We start from the raw sequence: 16,596 nt of genomic DNA, 5'->3' as shown, positions 1-16,596 counted from the left end.
CCTACGAGTTTGACCTCCGATCCGATGCCTTCAGTTCGCACTCGCATTTTTCTGTGGGAGAGAAAGCGTGCTGTGAGTTCAATACATTTGTGTGGGGCAATTGTTTGGGCCAGGGACCAGTGTCGCTTTCCGTTATAAAACGGAGTTTCCCCGCGCTTGTGCTGGAGAAGTGGGATTATTGGGTAAAATTCTTGCGACTACTGTTGGTCAGCCATCGTCATTAGACAATAACAGACATATTCCCTCGCTAATGCCGAAGAAGGGGGTTTTGGCTAAATCTCCTGTGTCTGCCACTGATGCGCCGACATCATGGTTAGAAAGGGATTTTTCCAGCACTAATGCTGGAGAAGAGTTATTGGTTAAAAATCCTCTCGCTGTCATTGATGAGCCATCATCATTGGCTAGAAGCGAAACGGGCAGAGCAAGAGAGGGCTTATGTTTATGCAAAACATTACTGTCCGCAGAGGCGGCTTCCAGGGCGCTGTCTGTATTGCTCGCACGCCGCGGCGGCGTATCCACTTCCTTAATGGCGGGGAGCCACGACGCCAGAAGCCTATAGCCGTCACCCGTATTGAAGTTGCATACCTTCTTGGAAATTTCAATCGCTTCTCGGACTTCTATAAATGTTGGTTTCCTTAGCCAGCACACGTACGTTATTGAAATCGATGTTAAAGTCATAGCTATCGTGATGTTCCGCTACCATTGATTTCACACTCTGTTTTAGCCGCATGTGTCATTCGCTTCCCTTAATTCAAGGGGGTACCAAAAGATACCTTTCATGCTCATTTTCATGCTTAGAAATAAAAAAAAAGTCTCATGAAGCTAGGTCAGGCGAGTAAGGTGCGTGTGGCAGCGGAACCATGCAAATTTTAATGAAAAACTGTCTAACGGAGATCGCTGTGTGTGCAGGTACATTGTCGTGGTGGAAGAATCAGTCTCCTGTCTGCCACAAATTAGGACTTTTTTGACGAACAGTGCTGCACAATCTTCTTAAAACTTCTAAATTAAAGTATATATATATATATATATATATATATATATATATATATATATATATATATATATATATAGGGTGTTACAAAAAGGTACGACCAAAGTTTCAGGAAAAATTCCTCACACACAAATAAAGAAAAGATATTATGTGGACATGTGTCCGGAAACGCTTAATTTCCAAAAAAAGAATGGTTCAAAAGGCTCTGAGCACTATGGGACTCAACATCTTAGGTCATAAGTCCCCTAGAACTTAGAAGTACTTAAACCTAACTAACCTAAGGACAACGCACACACGCATGCCCGAGGCAGGATTCGAACCTGCGACCGTAGCAGTCCCGCGGTTCCTGACTGCAGCGCCAGAACCGCTAGACCACCGCGGCCGGTGCCTTAATTTCCATGTTAGAGCTCATTGTAGTTTCGTCAGTATGTACTGTACTTCTCGATTCACCGCCAGTTGGCCCAATTGAAGGAAGGTAATGTTAACTTCGGTGCTTGTGTTGACATGCGACTCATTGCTCTACAGTACTAGCATCAAGCACATGAGTACGTAGCATCAACAGGTTAGTGTTCATCACGAACGTGGTGTTGCAGTCAGTGCAATGTTTACAAATGCGGAGTTGGCAGATGACCATTAGTACGGGACAATAGCCGTGGCGTGGTATGTTTGTATCGAGACAGATTTCCAGAACGAAGGTGTCCCGACAGGAAGACGTTCGAAGCAATTGATCGGCGTCTTAGGGAGCACGGAACATTCCAGCCTATGACTCGCGACTGGGGAAGACCTAGAACGACGAGGACACCTGCAATGGACGAGGCAATTCTTCGGGCATTTGACGATAACCCTAATGTCAGCGTCAGAGAAGTTGCTGCTGTACAAGGTAACGTTGACCACGTCACTGTTGCAAATGTTCTCTTTACGGATGAGGCTTCATTCCAACATGATCAAATTGTAAATTTTCACAATCAACATGTGTGGGCTGACGAGAATCCGCACGCAATTGTGCAATCACGTCAACAACACAGATTTTCTGTGAACGTTTGGGCAGGCATTGTTGGTGATGTCTTGATTGGGCCCCAAGTTATTCCACCTACGCTCAATGGAGCACGTTATCATGATTTCATACGGGATATTCTACCTGTGCTGCTATAATATGTGCCTTTACAAGTACGACACAACATGTGGTTCATGCACGATGGAGCTCCTGCACATTTCAGTCGAAGTGTTCGTAGCTTCTGAACAACAGATTCGGTGACCGATGGATTGGTAGAGGCGGACCAATTCCATGGCCTCCACGCTCTCCTGACCTCAAACCTCTTGACTTTCATTTATGGGGGCATTTGAAAACTCTTGTCTACGCAACCCCGGTACCAAATGTAGGGACTCTTCGTGCTCGTATGGTGGACGGCTGTGATACAATACGTCATTCTCCAGGGCTGCATCAGCGCATCAGGGATTCCATGCGACGGAGGGTGGATGCATGTATGCTCGCTAACGGAGGACATTTTGAACATTCCCTGTAACAAAGTGTTTGAAGTCACGCTGGTACGTTCTGTTGCTGTGTGTTTCCATTCCATGATTAATGTGATTTGAAGAGAAGTAATAAAATGAGCTCTAACACGGAAAGTAAGCGTTTCCGGACACATGTCCACATAACATATTTTCTTTCTTTGTGTGTGAGGAACGTTTCCTGAAAGTTTGGCCGTACCTTTTTGTAACACCCTGTATATATATACTTAAGGCTCACCGGCCATTTGACCATCTTCTTCTGTGCGGACGCACAAACAGTGCCCGAACTCTTACGGCAAACGGCAAAAAACCGCGAGTAATGAGTATAATGGACAGGGGCACTATGAATATAGTGCGGGATAATAAGTTGAGAATGTGGGTCTCACGGGAGGTGTGCCAAAGATAAGTCCCTGCAGTCGCACTATCCTCTGTGTCCTCGGTGGCCCAGATGGATGTAGCAGGCACGGTAGCTCAGCATGTTCGGTCAGAGGGTTGGCTACCCTCTGTAACAGAAAACTGTGTGAATGGATCAACGAAGAACCTAAACGGGTGTCAACGGACGTCCGTCCCGAACAAGTTCAACGGCCAATATAGAACAAAATGAATTTAAAAAAAGATGGATAGAGCGTCTGCCATGTAAGCAGGAGATGCCAGGTTCGAGTCCCGGTCGGGGCACACATTTTCAACTGTCCCCGTTGACTTATATCAACACCTGTATGCAGCTAGGGGGTATTCATTTAATTGTAATTCCAAATTAAAGCTTTGATTCACGGTCTGACCTGGGAAATAAACTCTGAATGAACTACGCCCTTGGCATAAAGAAAGTAAATCAGCATTGTTTTGATGTTTGATTTGACTTGACAACATTTTCTTGGACGGGGTGGCGGTGACGTCTTCCATTGGCTTGACTGTTGCTTTGTTCGTGGGTTGTAACCATACCACCATGGCTGATCATCAGCAAAATCTGGATCAGTTTGATGCTGTTCTTTCAAAGCACGACATGTTTCAACTCGGCGCTCCTTTCCATTGTTACCCGAGGAACAAACTTGGCAGCAGCTCTTTTCATTCCCAAACCTTCCGTTAAAATTCGCTGAACCGAGCTCCAGGATAACTCACTAATCTCTGACAGTTGATCAATTGTCCGTCGACGGTCTGCAGCCCAAGCTCTCGAATTTTTTCAATATTTTCGTCGATTCGGGCAGTTGATGGGCGTCCAGAACGAGGTTTGTCATCACTCGACGTGTCGTCATTTTAAAATCGAGCAAACCACCCGTACACTTTAATTTTCCCCATAGCGTCATCTTGGTAAGCTGTTTTCAACATTAAATCATTTTCAGCAGGATTTTTACCGATTAGAAAATGAAATTTTACAGCTGCACGTTGTCCACTTAAACCTGCCATCATAAAAAACGAAACAAGAACAAAAGAGCAGCAGCAAAAATAATCACTGCAGATGAACAGGACAAGCCAGGTCGACAACATAGACGGCGCTGAACTGGTAATGAGTTGCAGTGTACACGCTTAGCCTAAAAATGCGTGCCACAAAGCTCCGCCCACGGCTATGTTATTCCGTGTTTTTTGTGTACCCCCTCGCACGTTCTTTAACAGTCCTCCTCGTTTCGCCTATGTACACTTTTCCGCCGCCATACATCAGCCTTCCGTCGGAAAAAGTCTTTTATTTTGTTTTGACTGAAGAAATTGGTCTGAATACCGTTTTTCCCTACAAGCCTGCCTATACGGTCAGTGACCACAGAAACAAACGGTAACTTAACAGTGGGAGAAAGCGGTTCCTGATCATTCCTACTTGCATAGTTTTATTTCACTAAAAAGCCCTGTTTACGGATAAACTGTCATAGCCATTGGACTTCATTGTCTTCATTAAAAATCCAAATCCGATTCCAAGCTATTGTCATCGCTGTTACTGAAGGCACGTGAAGACATAAAGTTGAGCACTGCTTGCTTCTGGGCTGGGAGGTGGTGCGAAGTGGCCTCTAAATACCTATTTGTGATTGTAGGCTTTCTATACGATCTGTGTCTTAGGGGGTGGTCACATCTTCTATATACGAACACATTTAGAAACGGAGACTGATCTCACTCTCAGTCTCCAAGGTAAGCTTGATTCTGTAATGAATTCCATCTAAGAAATTGTGGAACCCATGAAGTTCCTTGCTGTGTGATCATATAGCAAATATGTCATCCACACAGCGGAGCCAACAGGAAGACTTCCATTGAGCACTACTTAATCCCTATTGCTCAAAATGTTCCATAAAAATATCAGCTGCTACTGGCGTTAAGGGCGACCCCGTTGTAATAAGTCTTAAGTCTGTAAATAGTGGAAGTTTAATTTTAAATCTTTTACATACTCTGACTGTTCTTAACTGAGGATCACTGAAATGAATAATTTACTTTAATTTTTGACAATACTTGGTTGTAATAGCCAAGAAACTAGCAAATGTCTGAATAATGGTTTTAATGAAAGCAGATGTAAATATTAAACCTGTAAATACTAGAAGTTTAAATTTAATTCATGTACATAATTTTACTGTTTATTGACTGAGGATCATTAAAATTAATGAAACTCAAGTTTTTCTAATTACATTTTTGTAATGTGTTTATCTGACATGTTCCACACCCAGGAGGATTCCCTCTTTTATGGATCTATGGAATGAATAATTAATCTAATCTAATCTAATACCAAGACCATCAGACCATAGAATTCACCGTTTATTTAATATAGCTCGATCGAATACATAAATCAGTTAAGTCACAAATATCTCTCTTGTTCTGCCCGTTTCGCTTGTGACTTATGGTCATGGCCAACCCATAGCAGCAGGAGGAATTTAACCAATAACTCTTCTGCAGCGTAAGTACGGGAAAAGGCCCTTTCTAACCATCACGTTGGCCCATCAATGGCAGCCACAAGAGTTTTAGCCAGTAACCCCATCTCTTCAATATCAGCGTGGAAATACTTCTCTACCATCCAATGGCGATGGCCCACCAATGGAAGCCACAAGATTTTTACCCTCCAGCACAAGCTCGGAAAACTCCCCTTTATAAGACGCGACACTCGTCTGTGACAGTGCTCTGTCTACAGTCCACCGCCACAGGATCCTGAAGAAGGTCCCAGCAGAGTGGTCAGAAACGTCGATCGTTTAAGAGAAATATGACACAGCCTAAGAGCCCAGAATATTTTAACTTCAAATTTAATTAGACTGATAATAACTGCATCTGGTTTGAGGAGAAATTTTCTATTTTTCTTTTGTGCGAACTTACTACCAAAATTGTACGTACGAGTACATAGTTTAATAAGTTTACTGTGTGGAAGTATTCAAAGCAATTTTAATACTCTGACAGTGGGCATGATAACTGACGTCGAATGCTCACAAAAAAATATTGTAGCAAATATAGTGCAGAGCCCTGAAGGTGGCAGGGGTAAAATACAGGGAGCGAAAGGCTATATACAATTTGTACAGAAACCAGATGGCAGTTATAAGAGTCGAGGGTCATGAAAGGGAAGCAGTGGTTGGGAAGGGAGTGAGACAGGGTTGTAGTCTCTCCCCGATGCTATTCAATCTGTATATTGAGCAAGCAGTAAAGGAAACAAAAGAAAAATTCGGAGCAGGTATTAAAATCCATAGAGAAGAAATAAAAACTTTGAGGTTCGCCGATGACATTGTAATTATGTCAGAGACAGCAAAGGACTTGGGAGATCAGTTAAACGGAATGGACAGTGTCTTGAAAAAGGGGGTATAAGATGAACATCAACAAAATCAAAACGAGGATAATGGAATGTAGTCGAATTAAGTCGGGTGATGCTGAGGGAATTAGATTAGGAAATGAGGACTTTTGCTATTTGGGTAGCAAAATAACTGATGATGGTCGAAGTAGAGAGGACACTAAATGTAGACTGGCAAATGGCAAGGAAAGTGTTTCTGAAGAAGAGAAATTTGTTAACATCGAGTATTGATTTAAGTGTCAGGAAGTCGTTTCTGAAAGTATTTGTATGAAGTGTAGCCATGTATGGAAGTGAAACACGGACGATAAATAGTTTAGACAAGAAGAGAATAGAAGCTTTCGAAATGTGGTGCTACAGAAGAATGTTGAAGATTATATAGTAGATCACATAACTAATGAGGAGGTGTTGCATAGAATTGGGGAGAAGAGGAGTTTGTGGCGCAACTTGACTAGAAGAAGGGATCGGTTGGTAGGACATATTCTGAGGCATCAAGGGATCACCAATTTAGTACTGGAGGGCAGCATGGAGGGTAAAAATCGTAGAGGGAGACCAAGAGATGAATACACTAAGCAGGTTCAGAAGGATGTGGACTGCAGTGCGTACTGGGAGATGAAGAAGCTTGCACAGGATAGAGTAGCATGGAGAGCTGCATGAAACCAGTCTCAGGTCTGAAGACCACAACAACAACACAGCGCGTAATGGGATCTGAGGCTTTCCCAGCGTGTATGTCGCCTCCGAGGTTCTCGGGTGTACTGCCGGATGCAATCGTCGAAGATCCACGATATTTCGACGAACAATCGTTCCGCCGTCATAAGGTCGTACTTATGATGGCGGAACGGTTGTCGCTGAAATATCGTGGACCTTCGACGATTGCATCCGGCAGTACGCCCTAGAATCTTGGAAGCGAAGTATAGCGCGTGTTTGACACATCGCATTCGCATTTCTGTGTGCACTCTATTGCTGAATTATTCTGTCGCAGAACACACTAAAATAGAAAGCATTTTAGGGGAATTCTCTAACCGAATGTAATATCAATACGTTTTCTGCCAAAGTACAATAGTGCTATCGACCTCCGCCTGCTTAGCTGAGTGGTAACGTGTTTGCCTGCCATGTAGCGGCACCGAGTTTGATTCCCAGCCTGCCTAGAAATTTTCTCCGCTTGTGGACTGAGTGTTGTGTTGTCCTCATTATCACCGATATGCAATTCGCCCAGTGTGGTGTCACCTGAAATACGACTCGCAACTCTGCGGCGGAACTTTCCCGGATGGGGCCTCCCAGCCATCAATGCCGCACGGTCATTTCATTTCATTCTACACCATCCATATGTTCTCCATCTAATATCATTGGAGCTCATCAGCAGATCATTATTATTAACACTATTAGTTGATTTGATCATCGTACTGAGTTATCTTCTTCTACTGGTGACTGTATTATTACTAGTTCGATTGTTTTTTTTCTTTGATTAATCTAAACTGTCACTGAAGCTCGTTCCATGTTAGTTTCATATGATCGGACTCTCTCTTTCCAAGCGTTTACCCCGACTTGCGGGGTCTGCTTCGTAAATAGTGATTTGGCACGGTTAACTTTGAAGGGGTGGCCAGATGCCCTTCCTGTCGCCTCCCCATATACCCCCCCCCCCATAACGGAAACAGTGTACCCCAGATGTCTGCATCTTGTGTGAATGATGAAACGGTGCGGTTCAAATGTCTGCGAGTCGTGTAACTGAGACGGGACGTTGGGACCAGCCCGGTATTCACTTAGTGAGATGTGGAAAACCGCCTAAAAACCACATCTAGGCAGGCCAGCACACTGGCTCTCGTCGTTAAACCGCCAGGCAGATTCGATCTGGGGCCGGCGCGCCTACCCGAGTCTAGGAAGCTTTTCAACTAAATACTTAGGGATTACAATTACAAATACCATAAATTGGAACGATCACATAGATAATGTTGTGGGTAGAGCCAACAAAAGATTGCGATTCATTGGCAGAACACTTAGAAGGTGCAATAGGTCTGTTAAAGAGACTGCTTACACCACTCTTGTCCGCCATATTCTGGAGTATTGCTGTGCAGTGTGGGATCTGCATCAGATGAGACTGACGGATGACATTGAAAAAGTACAAAGAAGGGCAGCTCGTTTTGTATTATCGCGAAATAGGGGAGATAGTGTCACAGACATGATACGTGAATTGGAGTGGCAATCATTGAAACAAAGACGTTTTTCGTTGCAAAGGGGATCTTCTCATGAAATTGCAATCACCAGTTTTCTGCTCCGATTTGCGAAAACATTCTGTTACCACCCACCTACATAGGGAGAAATGATAACATAAGAGAAATCAGGGCTCGCACAGAAAAATTTAAGTGCTCATTTCCCCGCGCGCCTTTGGAGAGTAGAACGGTAGAGAGACAACTTGAAGCCCGCATCTCGTGGTCGTACGGTAGCGTTCTCGCTTCCCACGCCCGGGTTGCCGGGTTCGATTCCCGGCGGGGTCAGGGATTTTCTCTGCCTCGTGATGGCTGGGTGTTGTGTGCTGTCCTTAGGTTAGTTAGGTTTCAGTAGTTCTAAGTTCTAGGGGACTGATGACCTTAGATGTTAAGTCCCATAGTGCTCAGAGCCATTTGAACCATTTTTTTAGACAACTTGAAGGTGGTTCATTGAACCCTCTGCCAGGCACTTAATTCTGAATAGCAGGGTAATCACGTAGATGTAGATGTAAAAGTACGCGGACAGCCCTATATAATATGGAAGTGACCGCTAGATGTCACGGGAGTCGGACCCATCAGTATAACAGGAGGCGGGGAGTTTTTTGTAATAAGTAGAGAGTTGGGTTGGGTTGTTGTGAGGGAGGAGACGAGACAGCGAGGTCATCGGTCTCAACGGGTTAGGGAACGACCGGGAAGGAAGTCGGCCGTGCCCTTTCAAAGGAACCATCCCGGCATTTGCCTGGATCGATCTAGGGAAATCTTGGAAAACCTAAATTAGGATGGCCGGACGCAGGATTGAACCGTCGCCCTGCCGAATGCGAGTCCAGTGTGCTAATCACGGCGCCACCTCACTCGCTAAATAATCAGTAGAGAACCAGGGACAGCAGAATGGATCAGTGAGGAGAGTCCAGTGACTCCGAAGGTGGGCTAGTCACTGGGTGCCACCTGAGTAACAGGTCCATCAGGGACAGTCGACTGTAGGTGACGTGACTGTGAAGTAGAAACGCGAAGGAACAACCTCAGCAAAACTAACACCAGGTAGACCTTATGTATTTGCAGACAGGGATCGTCGAGCACTGTAAAAAATGCTTGAAAAAGTCGCATAAATTCAGCTTAAGGAAACACCCCTGAGTTCCAATGTGCCACTAGCAGTCCAGCTAGCACAGTGTCTATGCGGAGGATGGTAAAAAGAATGGGTTGCGATGGTCGAGCAGCTCTCCATGAGCCGCACATTTCAGTGGTCAGTGCCCAGCCTTAAATGAGCTGGTGTAGAGAGCGATGCCACTAGACTGGGGGTTGGGGTTGTGTTGTTTGGGGGAAGGAGACCAGACAGCGAGGTCATCGGTCTCATCGGATTAGGGAAGGACTGGGAAGGAAGTCGGCCGTGACCATTCGAAGGAACCATCGCGGCATCTGCCTGAAGCGATGTAAGGAAATCACGGAAAACCTAAATCAGGATGACCAGAAGAGGGATTGAACCGTCGTCCTCCCGAATGCGAGTCCAGTGTGATGCCACTAGACAGTGGATAAGTGGAGACGAGTGATTTGGAGCGATGAATCACGCTACGCGCGGTGACAATGCGATGAAAGAGTTTGTGTTTGCCAGATGCATGGAGAACGTTACCTGCAACCATTTGGAGCAGCAGCGGTGAAGCGTGGAGAAGATGGTGTTATGGTATGTGGACGCTTTTCATCGTTAAGATGCGGTATCGTTATTGCGCTTAAGAAAACACACCAAGAGAGGTGGCGCAATGGTTGGCACACTGGACTCGCATTCGGGAGGACGACGGTTGAAACCCGTGTCCGGTCATCCAGGTTTAGGTTTTCCGTGACTTCCCTAAATCGCTTCAGGCAAATGCCGCGATGGTTCCTTCGAAATGGCGAGGCCATTTTCCTTCTCCCTTCTTCTCTAATCTAAGCTTGTGCTCCGTCTCTAATGACCTCGTTGTCGACGGGACGTTAAACACTGGTCTCCTCCTCATCCTTTAAGGAAACACAAAATGTGAAAGGGTATGAACACATTTTAAAGCATTGTGTACTGTGTGAAGCTGAGGAACAGTGCCGAGACGATGATTGTAACATCCTGATAAAGCACCCTGCACAAAGCCGCATCTGTAAGACAATCGTTTGTGGACAAGAACATTCCTGAAATGGATTGACCTAACCAGGATCCCGATCTGAACGCAGTGGAATATCTTTGGGTGAGTGAGAACGTAGTCTTCGCTCCAGGTCCCTGAGTCCAACATTACTATATTCTTTTGTTTAGGCTCTTGAGGAAGAATGGGCTGCTATTCCTCCACAGATTTTAGACACCTCACTGAAAATGTCCTCAGCAGAGTTCAAACTGACGTTCACCCCACATTAACGTCCAATAATAGATGTAGAGATACTTTTGATCAAATAGTGTAATATAAAAAAGGGTATCTGCCAGAAAGTAAAAATAGAATATAATTTGGCAAATCATGGAAAGCAGCAGACCTGGAACGGCTAGGAAAGTGTGAGTCTAAACAATTGATGAAATTTTTTTCAGTTGACAATTGTCTCCATCACATTGGATGGAACTGGAACAGCTTAACTCGTACGAGTTGTTACCACAACCGTGGTATCTCGTTACAAAAGTAATACTCAAAGAGTCACCTAATGCCCATCTTGTTCAGTAGGATGTCAAATAACCGATATGGGCGTTAGGTAACTGACAGACCTGTTAGTGATTCTGATGACGAGTCATAATGGTCGAAATCACTAAATTGTTATACGTCCATCCAGTGTGATCAAGACACCTGCGAGTAAAAAAGTATTTCCCAAAACAGATCGCTTGCTCCAAACTGACAATGTCAAATTTCATTGAATCTCTTTCCGTGTCAGTTTCAAGAGACTGCACAATTATATTTCAATATCTATCTTCATTTTAATATAATAATGTAGAAAGTGATCATTTTCAACAAGTTGTACATTTTCTTTATCGATTAGCTTTTCTGTTTCGAAACGGTAGCTTTATTTCGATTTGCTAGGTGTAATTATGTACAACTTGTGAAGAAACCAGACGGCCGTTAAATGAGTCGAAGGCCATGAAAGGTAAGGAATGGTTGAGAAGGAAATGAGACAGCTTTATAACCTGTTCCCGACGTTATTCAACCTGTACATTGAGCAGGCGCTAAAAGAACCCAAAGCAAAATTTGGAGAAGGAAATAAAGTTCACAGAGAAAAAAATTAAAACTTTGAGGTCTGCTGATGTCATTGTAATTCTGTCAGAGACAGAAAAGAAGTTGGAAGAACTGTTGAACGGAATGGACAGTGTGTTGAAAGGAGGATATAAGGTGAACATTAAGAAAACCAAAACATAGGTAATGGAATGTAGTCGAATTAAATCAGGTGATGCTGAGGGAATTAGATTAGGAAATGAGACACCTAAGTGGTAGGCAGAAAAATAACTGATAACAGGCGAAGCAGAGGGGGACATAAAATATAGGCGGGAAATGACAAGCAAAGTGTTTCTGCAAGAAGAGAAATTTGATAGTATCGAATGTAGGTTTAAGTGTTAGGAAGTCTTTTTTTTAAGGTCTTTTGTCTGAGAGTAGCCTTATACGGAAGTGAAACGTGGATGATAAGCAGCTGAGAGAAGATTTCGAAATGCGATGTTACAGAAGAATTATGAAGATCGAATGGATGGATCATGGGGACTACTGAGGAGGTACTGAATAGAACTGGCGAGAAAAGAAATCTGTGGCACAAAGAAATCGTTAATTTAGTACTGAAAGGAAGAGGGGGGGGTGGTAAAATTGTAGATGGAGACCAAGAGACGAGTGCAGTAAGTGGGTTCCAGCAGTTATATGGAGATGAAGAGGCTTGCACAGGATAGAGCAGCGTGGAGAGCTGCATCAGGCCAGTCTTCGGATTGAAGACTACTACAACAACAACAACACAACAACAACAACAACCAAGGGTATAATATCACATGTAGACTGTCATTATACGAGGGTAAGGCAATTATTATCCGCAATTTAGTTACATTTTTGTTTATTTTGGTAGTAGTACAGTTTTACGTTGATGATGCATGCTTTGTTCATTTGTTGTTATGTCTTTGCAATTTTCAAGTTGCTAGTTAGTTTCGTTATGTTGTCATGCTGTGTTAATCATGGCTGCTGTCTATTCGCACCAAACAAGAGCAACGTTCAGTGATCCATTTTTTGTGGTCGGAAGGCGTATCAGGGGCCGAAATTCATAGAAGACTTTCGGTACAGTACGGGAACAGTGTTTTGCCACAACGGAGTGTCTACGAATGAATTGAAAAATTCCGAAATGGTCGCACAAGTGTTACGCACGATGAAGGAGCCGGACGACCGTTTACCGCCACAAAGGAAGAAACCATTGAGCGTTCACGTGAAAATGATTCACGTAGACAGACGATTAACTACTGGCAAAGTGGCACAGCGTCTGCAAATTAGTCACGGTTCTGCCTAAGAAATCATCCACATCAGACTTGGCTTTCATAAAGTTTGTGGAAGATGGGTCCCAGAACAACTCACACAGTTGCATAAACAAACGCGCAAAAAAAAAAAAAAAAAAAAAAGTTGGATCGCTATGTTAACGAAGGGGACAACTTCTTAAGACAGCGTCATTACTGGTGACGAAACATGGATCAATCATTACGAGCCGGAGAGTAAACGGCAGAGTATGGAATGGAAACATCCAAATTTCTCCGTGCAAGAAAAAGTTCAAGATTCTAGCGTCCGCAGGAAAACTGATGCTTGTGGTTTTTTGGGACGCACAAGGTACAGTACTGGAATATTATGGGGAAAGGGGCACAACAATAAAAACAAAATGGTTCAAATGGCTCTGAGCACTATGAGACTTAACATTTGAGGTCATCAGTCACCTAGAACTTAGAACTACTTAAACCTAACTAACCTAAGGACATCACACACATCCATTCCCGAGACAGGATTCGAACCTGCGACCGTAGCGGTCGCGCGGTTCCAGACTGTAGCGCCTACAACAGCTCAGCCACAGTGGTCGGCTACAACAATAAACACTGCAAGTTACAGTGAGATGCTTACTGCCAGGCTAAAGCCTGCAATTCGAAGGGAACGCCGAGGATTGCTGTCAAAATGTGTTGTGTTGTTGCACGACAACGCCCGTTCGCATACTGCTGCACACACCGCTGAAACGTTCCAGAAACTCAAATCATTCTGTATATAGTCTCGATCTTGCCCCTTTTGACTATCACTTGTTTGGTCCACTCACACGGGCATTAAGGGGCTGTCGATTTGTCTCGGACGAAGCAGTGGAAGAAGCGGAGCATTCCTGGCTCGCAGCTCAACCGAGAATCTTCTTTTATGAGGGCATCTGGAAGCTTGTACAACGATGGACCAATACGTTGAAGCGCAAGGGGACTATGTCAAAAAACGATGTTCCTTTAAGTTGTAATTCTTCAGGCTTTCTCGACGAGATCTTGACATGTGGAATAATCGGGTCTACTGCCGGATGTTTGTGTCGCTCTGGCACAATATTTCGGTCACGTAACTCGTTTCCTTCTTCAGGTGCTACCTGAGACTGTAAGTTTCCTATGCGATTAAAATAAAATTTTATAACACTTTGCGGATGCCGCTCGAAGTGGCCGAGCGGTTCTAGGCGCTACAGTCTGGAACCGCGCGACCGCTACAGTCGCAGGTTCGAATCCTGCCTCGGGCATGGGAGTGTGTGATGTCCTTAGGTTAGTTAGGTTTGAGTAGTTCTAAGTTCTAGGGGACTGATGACCTTAGAAGTTAAGTCCCATAGTGCTCAGAGCCATTTGAACCATTTTGAACTTTGAGGATAATAATTGACTTGCTTCCGTATGATAGGACTGGCAGAGTTACATCAAGTGGAATGACAGGTGAGCGACTTACGCCGACGATGTCCTGGGCGTCGTCCAGCGTGATGTCGGTGTGTCCGCAGTAGAAGTCCCGCGCCTGGACGGCGGCCAGCAGGCGCGCGGCCCCCGTGGGCAGGTGCAGCAGGATGGACACCAGCGGCACCAAGCAGTCGCTCACCAGCTGCAGCGGGGCGTCGTTCTCCAGCAGGGGAGGCCCGAAAGGAGCTGCACAAACAACATCCTCACTCATCCGCTCCTTTTGGGCAACACACACTCTAACAAGGAGACGACACGACGATGGGGTCGGGGATTTGTCCGAAATGTTGTGTGGTGAAGGAGGACCCCTAAATCCCTCACGTGGTTAAAATATTAGGACGCACTACCCGGAAAATCCTGGGAAAAATCGATCCAAAGTTTCTTAGGTGCCGTATCAGTATAAAATGTTAGTGCATTGCCGAGGCGCCATCTGGCCTAGATGTTTAGGCCTCGGACTCTTACGCCAGAGGTCTCCGGTTCGATTCCTCCTCCAGTACTTTTTTCCTTCTGTTTCATTTTCTTTTGTTATTCCATCAATTATTCAGAAAGTTTTCCAAACCTACATTATCTTTAATAAATTAGTTACATTATTGAATACAAATTATGTCCTTTTTGTCCAACAATACGATTCATGGTGGTGGGTTTCCCATTTTTCATTGTAAAGTATATGAGGAGAAACATTGGGTTTTTAATCAGAATAGCAAAGTCGATTGGGAAACATTCAATTTTTATACATATAATAATTATAAACAAGAACCGCAGTGGTAATTATCGTAAAAACAAACAAATCAATAATTTTTGCGACATCTTGGGCAACATATGAAAGCGGATTTTTTACAATCACAGGGCGTTTGCAATAAATCTGTACAAAAACATGCCCCATTAACATTTACGAAAATGTTTTGAGTTTCTGATAATTTTGAGGCCAACCAGGAATATTGAATCATGTCTCGGAATATTGGTGACGATAATTGATGGTGAATTATAGAATGAATTTTTATACAGTCTTCCCGGGAATTAATTTCACGATTCTCCTGTGACAATGCGCTGTAATTTTGTAAGCAACAGAAGGAAAAAAAAATGTGCGGGAGGAGGAATCGAAACCGAGACCTCGGGCATAAAGTTCCGAACGCTAACCATGTAGGCCAAACGGCGGCTCGGCAATGCACTAACATTTTATACTCATTTGGCACCTAAGAAACTTTGGATAGATTTTTCTCGGGATTTTCCGTGTAGTGCGTCCTAATATTTTAACCAGGTGAGGTGTTAGGGGTCCTCTTTCACCACACAAAATTGCGGACAAATCCCAGACCCCACGGTCGTGCCGTCTCCTTGTAAGATAAGAAAAGATGTATGTTCAAATGTGTGTGTAATCTTATGGGACTTAACTGCTAAGGTCATCAGTCCCTAAGCTTACACACTACTTAACCTAAATTATCCTAAGGACAAACACACACACCCATGCCCGAGGGAGATATCGAACTTCCGCCGGGACCAGCCGCACAGTCCATGACTGCAGCGCGTTAGAGCGCTCGGCTAATCCTGCGCGGCAAGAAAAGATGCACCATAAAGAAATTATCCACTAGATGTGTCGTGCATGTACTGACAAACAAATGATTACTATTTCAGAAAAAAATAGATGATTCATTCAAGAGAAATAGCTTCATAAACTGAGCAAGGGAGTAACGTGTTCGTCCACCTCTGGCCGTTATGCAGGCAGTTATTCGGCTTGGCATTAATTGATACAGTTATTGGATGTCCTCCTGAGGAATACAGTGCCAGATTCTGTCCCATCGGTGAGTTAGATCGTCAGAATCCCGAGATTGTTGGAGGGCCCTGCCGATACTGTTCCAAACATTCTCAACTAGGGAGAGATCCAGCGACATTGCAGCCCAATGTACAGTTTTGTAAGTACGAATACAAGCAGTAGAAACTCTCGCCTGTGGAGCGTGCTTTATGCTCAAGTTTAAGCCCAGAATGGCTTGCCATGAAGGACAACAAAACGGGGCGTAGAATATCGTCGACGTTCCGCTGTGGCACAAACCGTGCCACAGATGACAACCAAAGTGGTCCTGGTATGAAATTAAATGGCACCTCAGATCATCGTTCCAGGTTGTCAGTCCATATGGCTGCTGACAGCCAGACTGGTGTCCTAACGCTGTCTGGAGCTCCTCCAGACACGTCTTAGGCCTGTACTCCCATTCACTGTAGTAGAATTGTGTTCAGTGATGAGTCCTGCTAGGAACTGGGCCCTCATGACCAGCAATGG

General features: G+C 44.3%; 1 protein-coding gene across 1 annotated transcript in view; it reads right to left on the bottom strand.

Annotated features, from left to right (window-relative positions):
- Window positions 1-4,817: 4,817 nt before the first annotated feature.
- The window catches only part of LOC126151848 (esterase S-like), a 91,647-nt gene continuing 79,868 nt past the window's right edge, over window positions 4,818-16,596 (bottom strand). Inside the window, exons 5-6 of the mRNA XM_049915968.1 lie at window positions 14,326-14,516; window positions 4,818-4,823 (exon numbers count right to left, since the gene is read on the bottom strand). Coding sequence (XP_049771925.1) covers window positions 4,818-4,823; window positions 14,326-14,516 — 197 coding nt within the window. The remainder of the gene's footprint in view (window positions 4,824-14,325; window positions 14,517-16,596) is intronic.

The sequence above is a fragment of the Schistocerca cancellata genome, chromosome 2 (assembly GCF_023864275.1).
Source record: "Schistocerca cancellata isolate TAMUIC-IGC-003103 chromosome 2, iqSchCanc2.1, whole genome shotgun sequence".
NCBI lineage: Eukaryota > Metazoa > Arthropoda > Insecta > Orthoptera > Acrididae > Schistocerca > Schistocerca cancellata.
The sequence above is the reverse complement of the archived record's forward strand: the minus strand, read 5'-3'. Positions and strand labels throughout refer to the sequence as shown.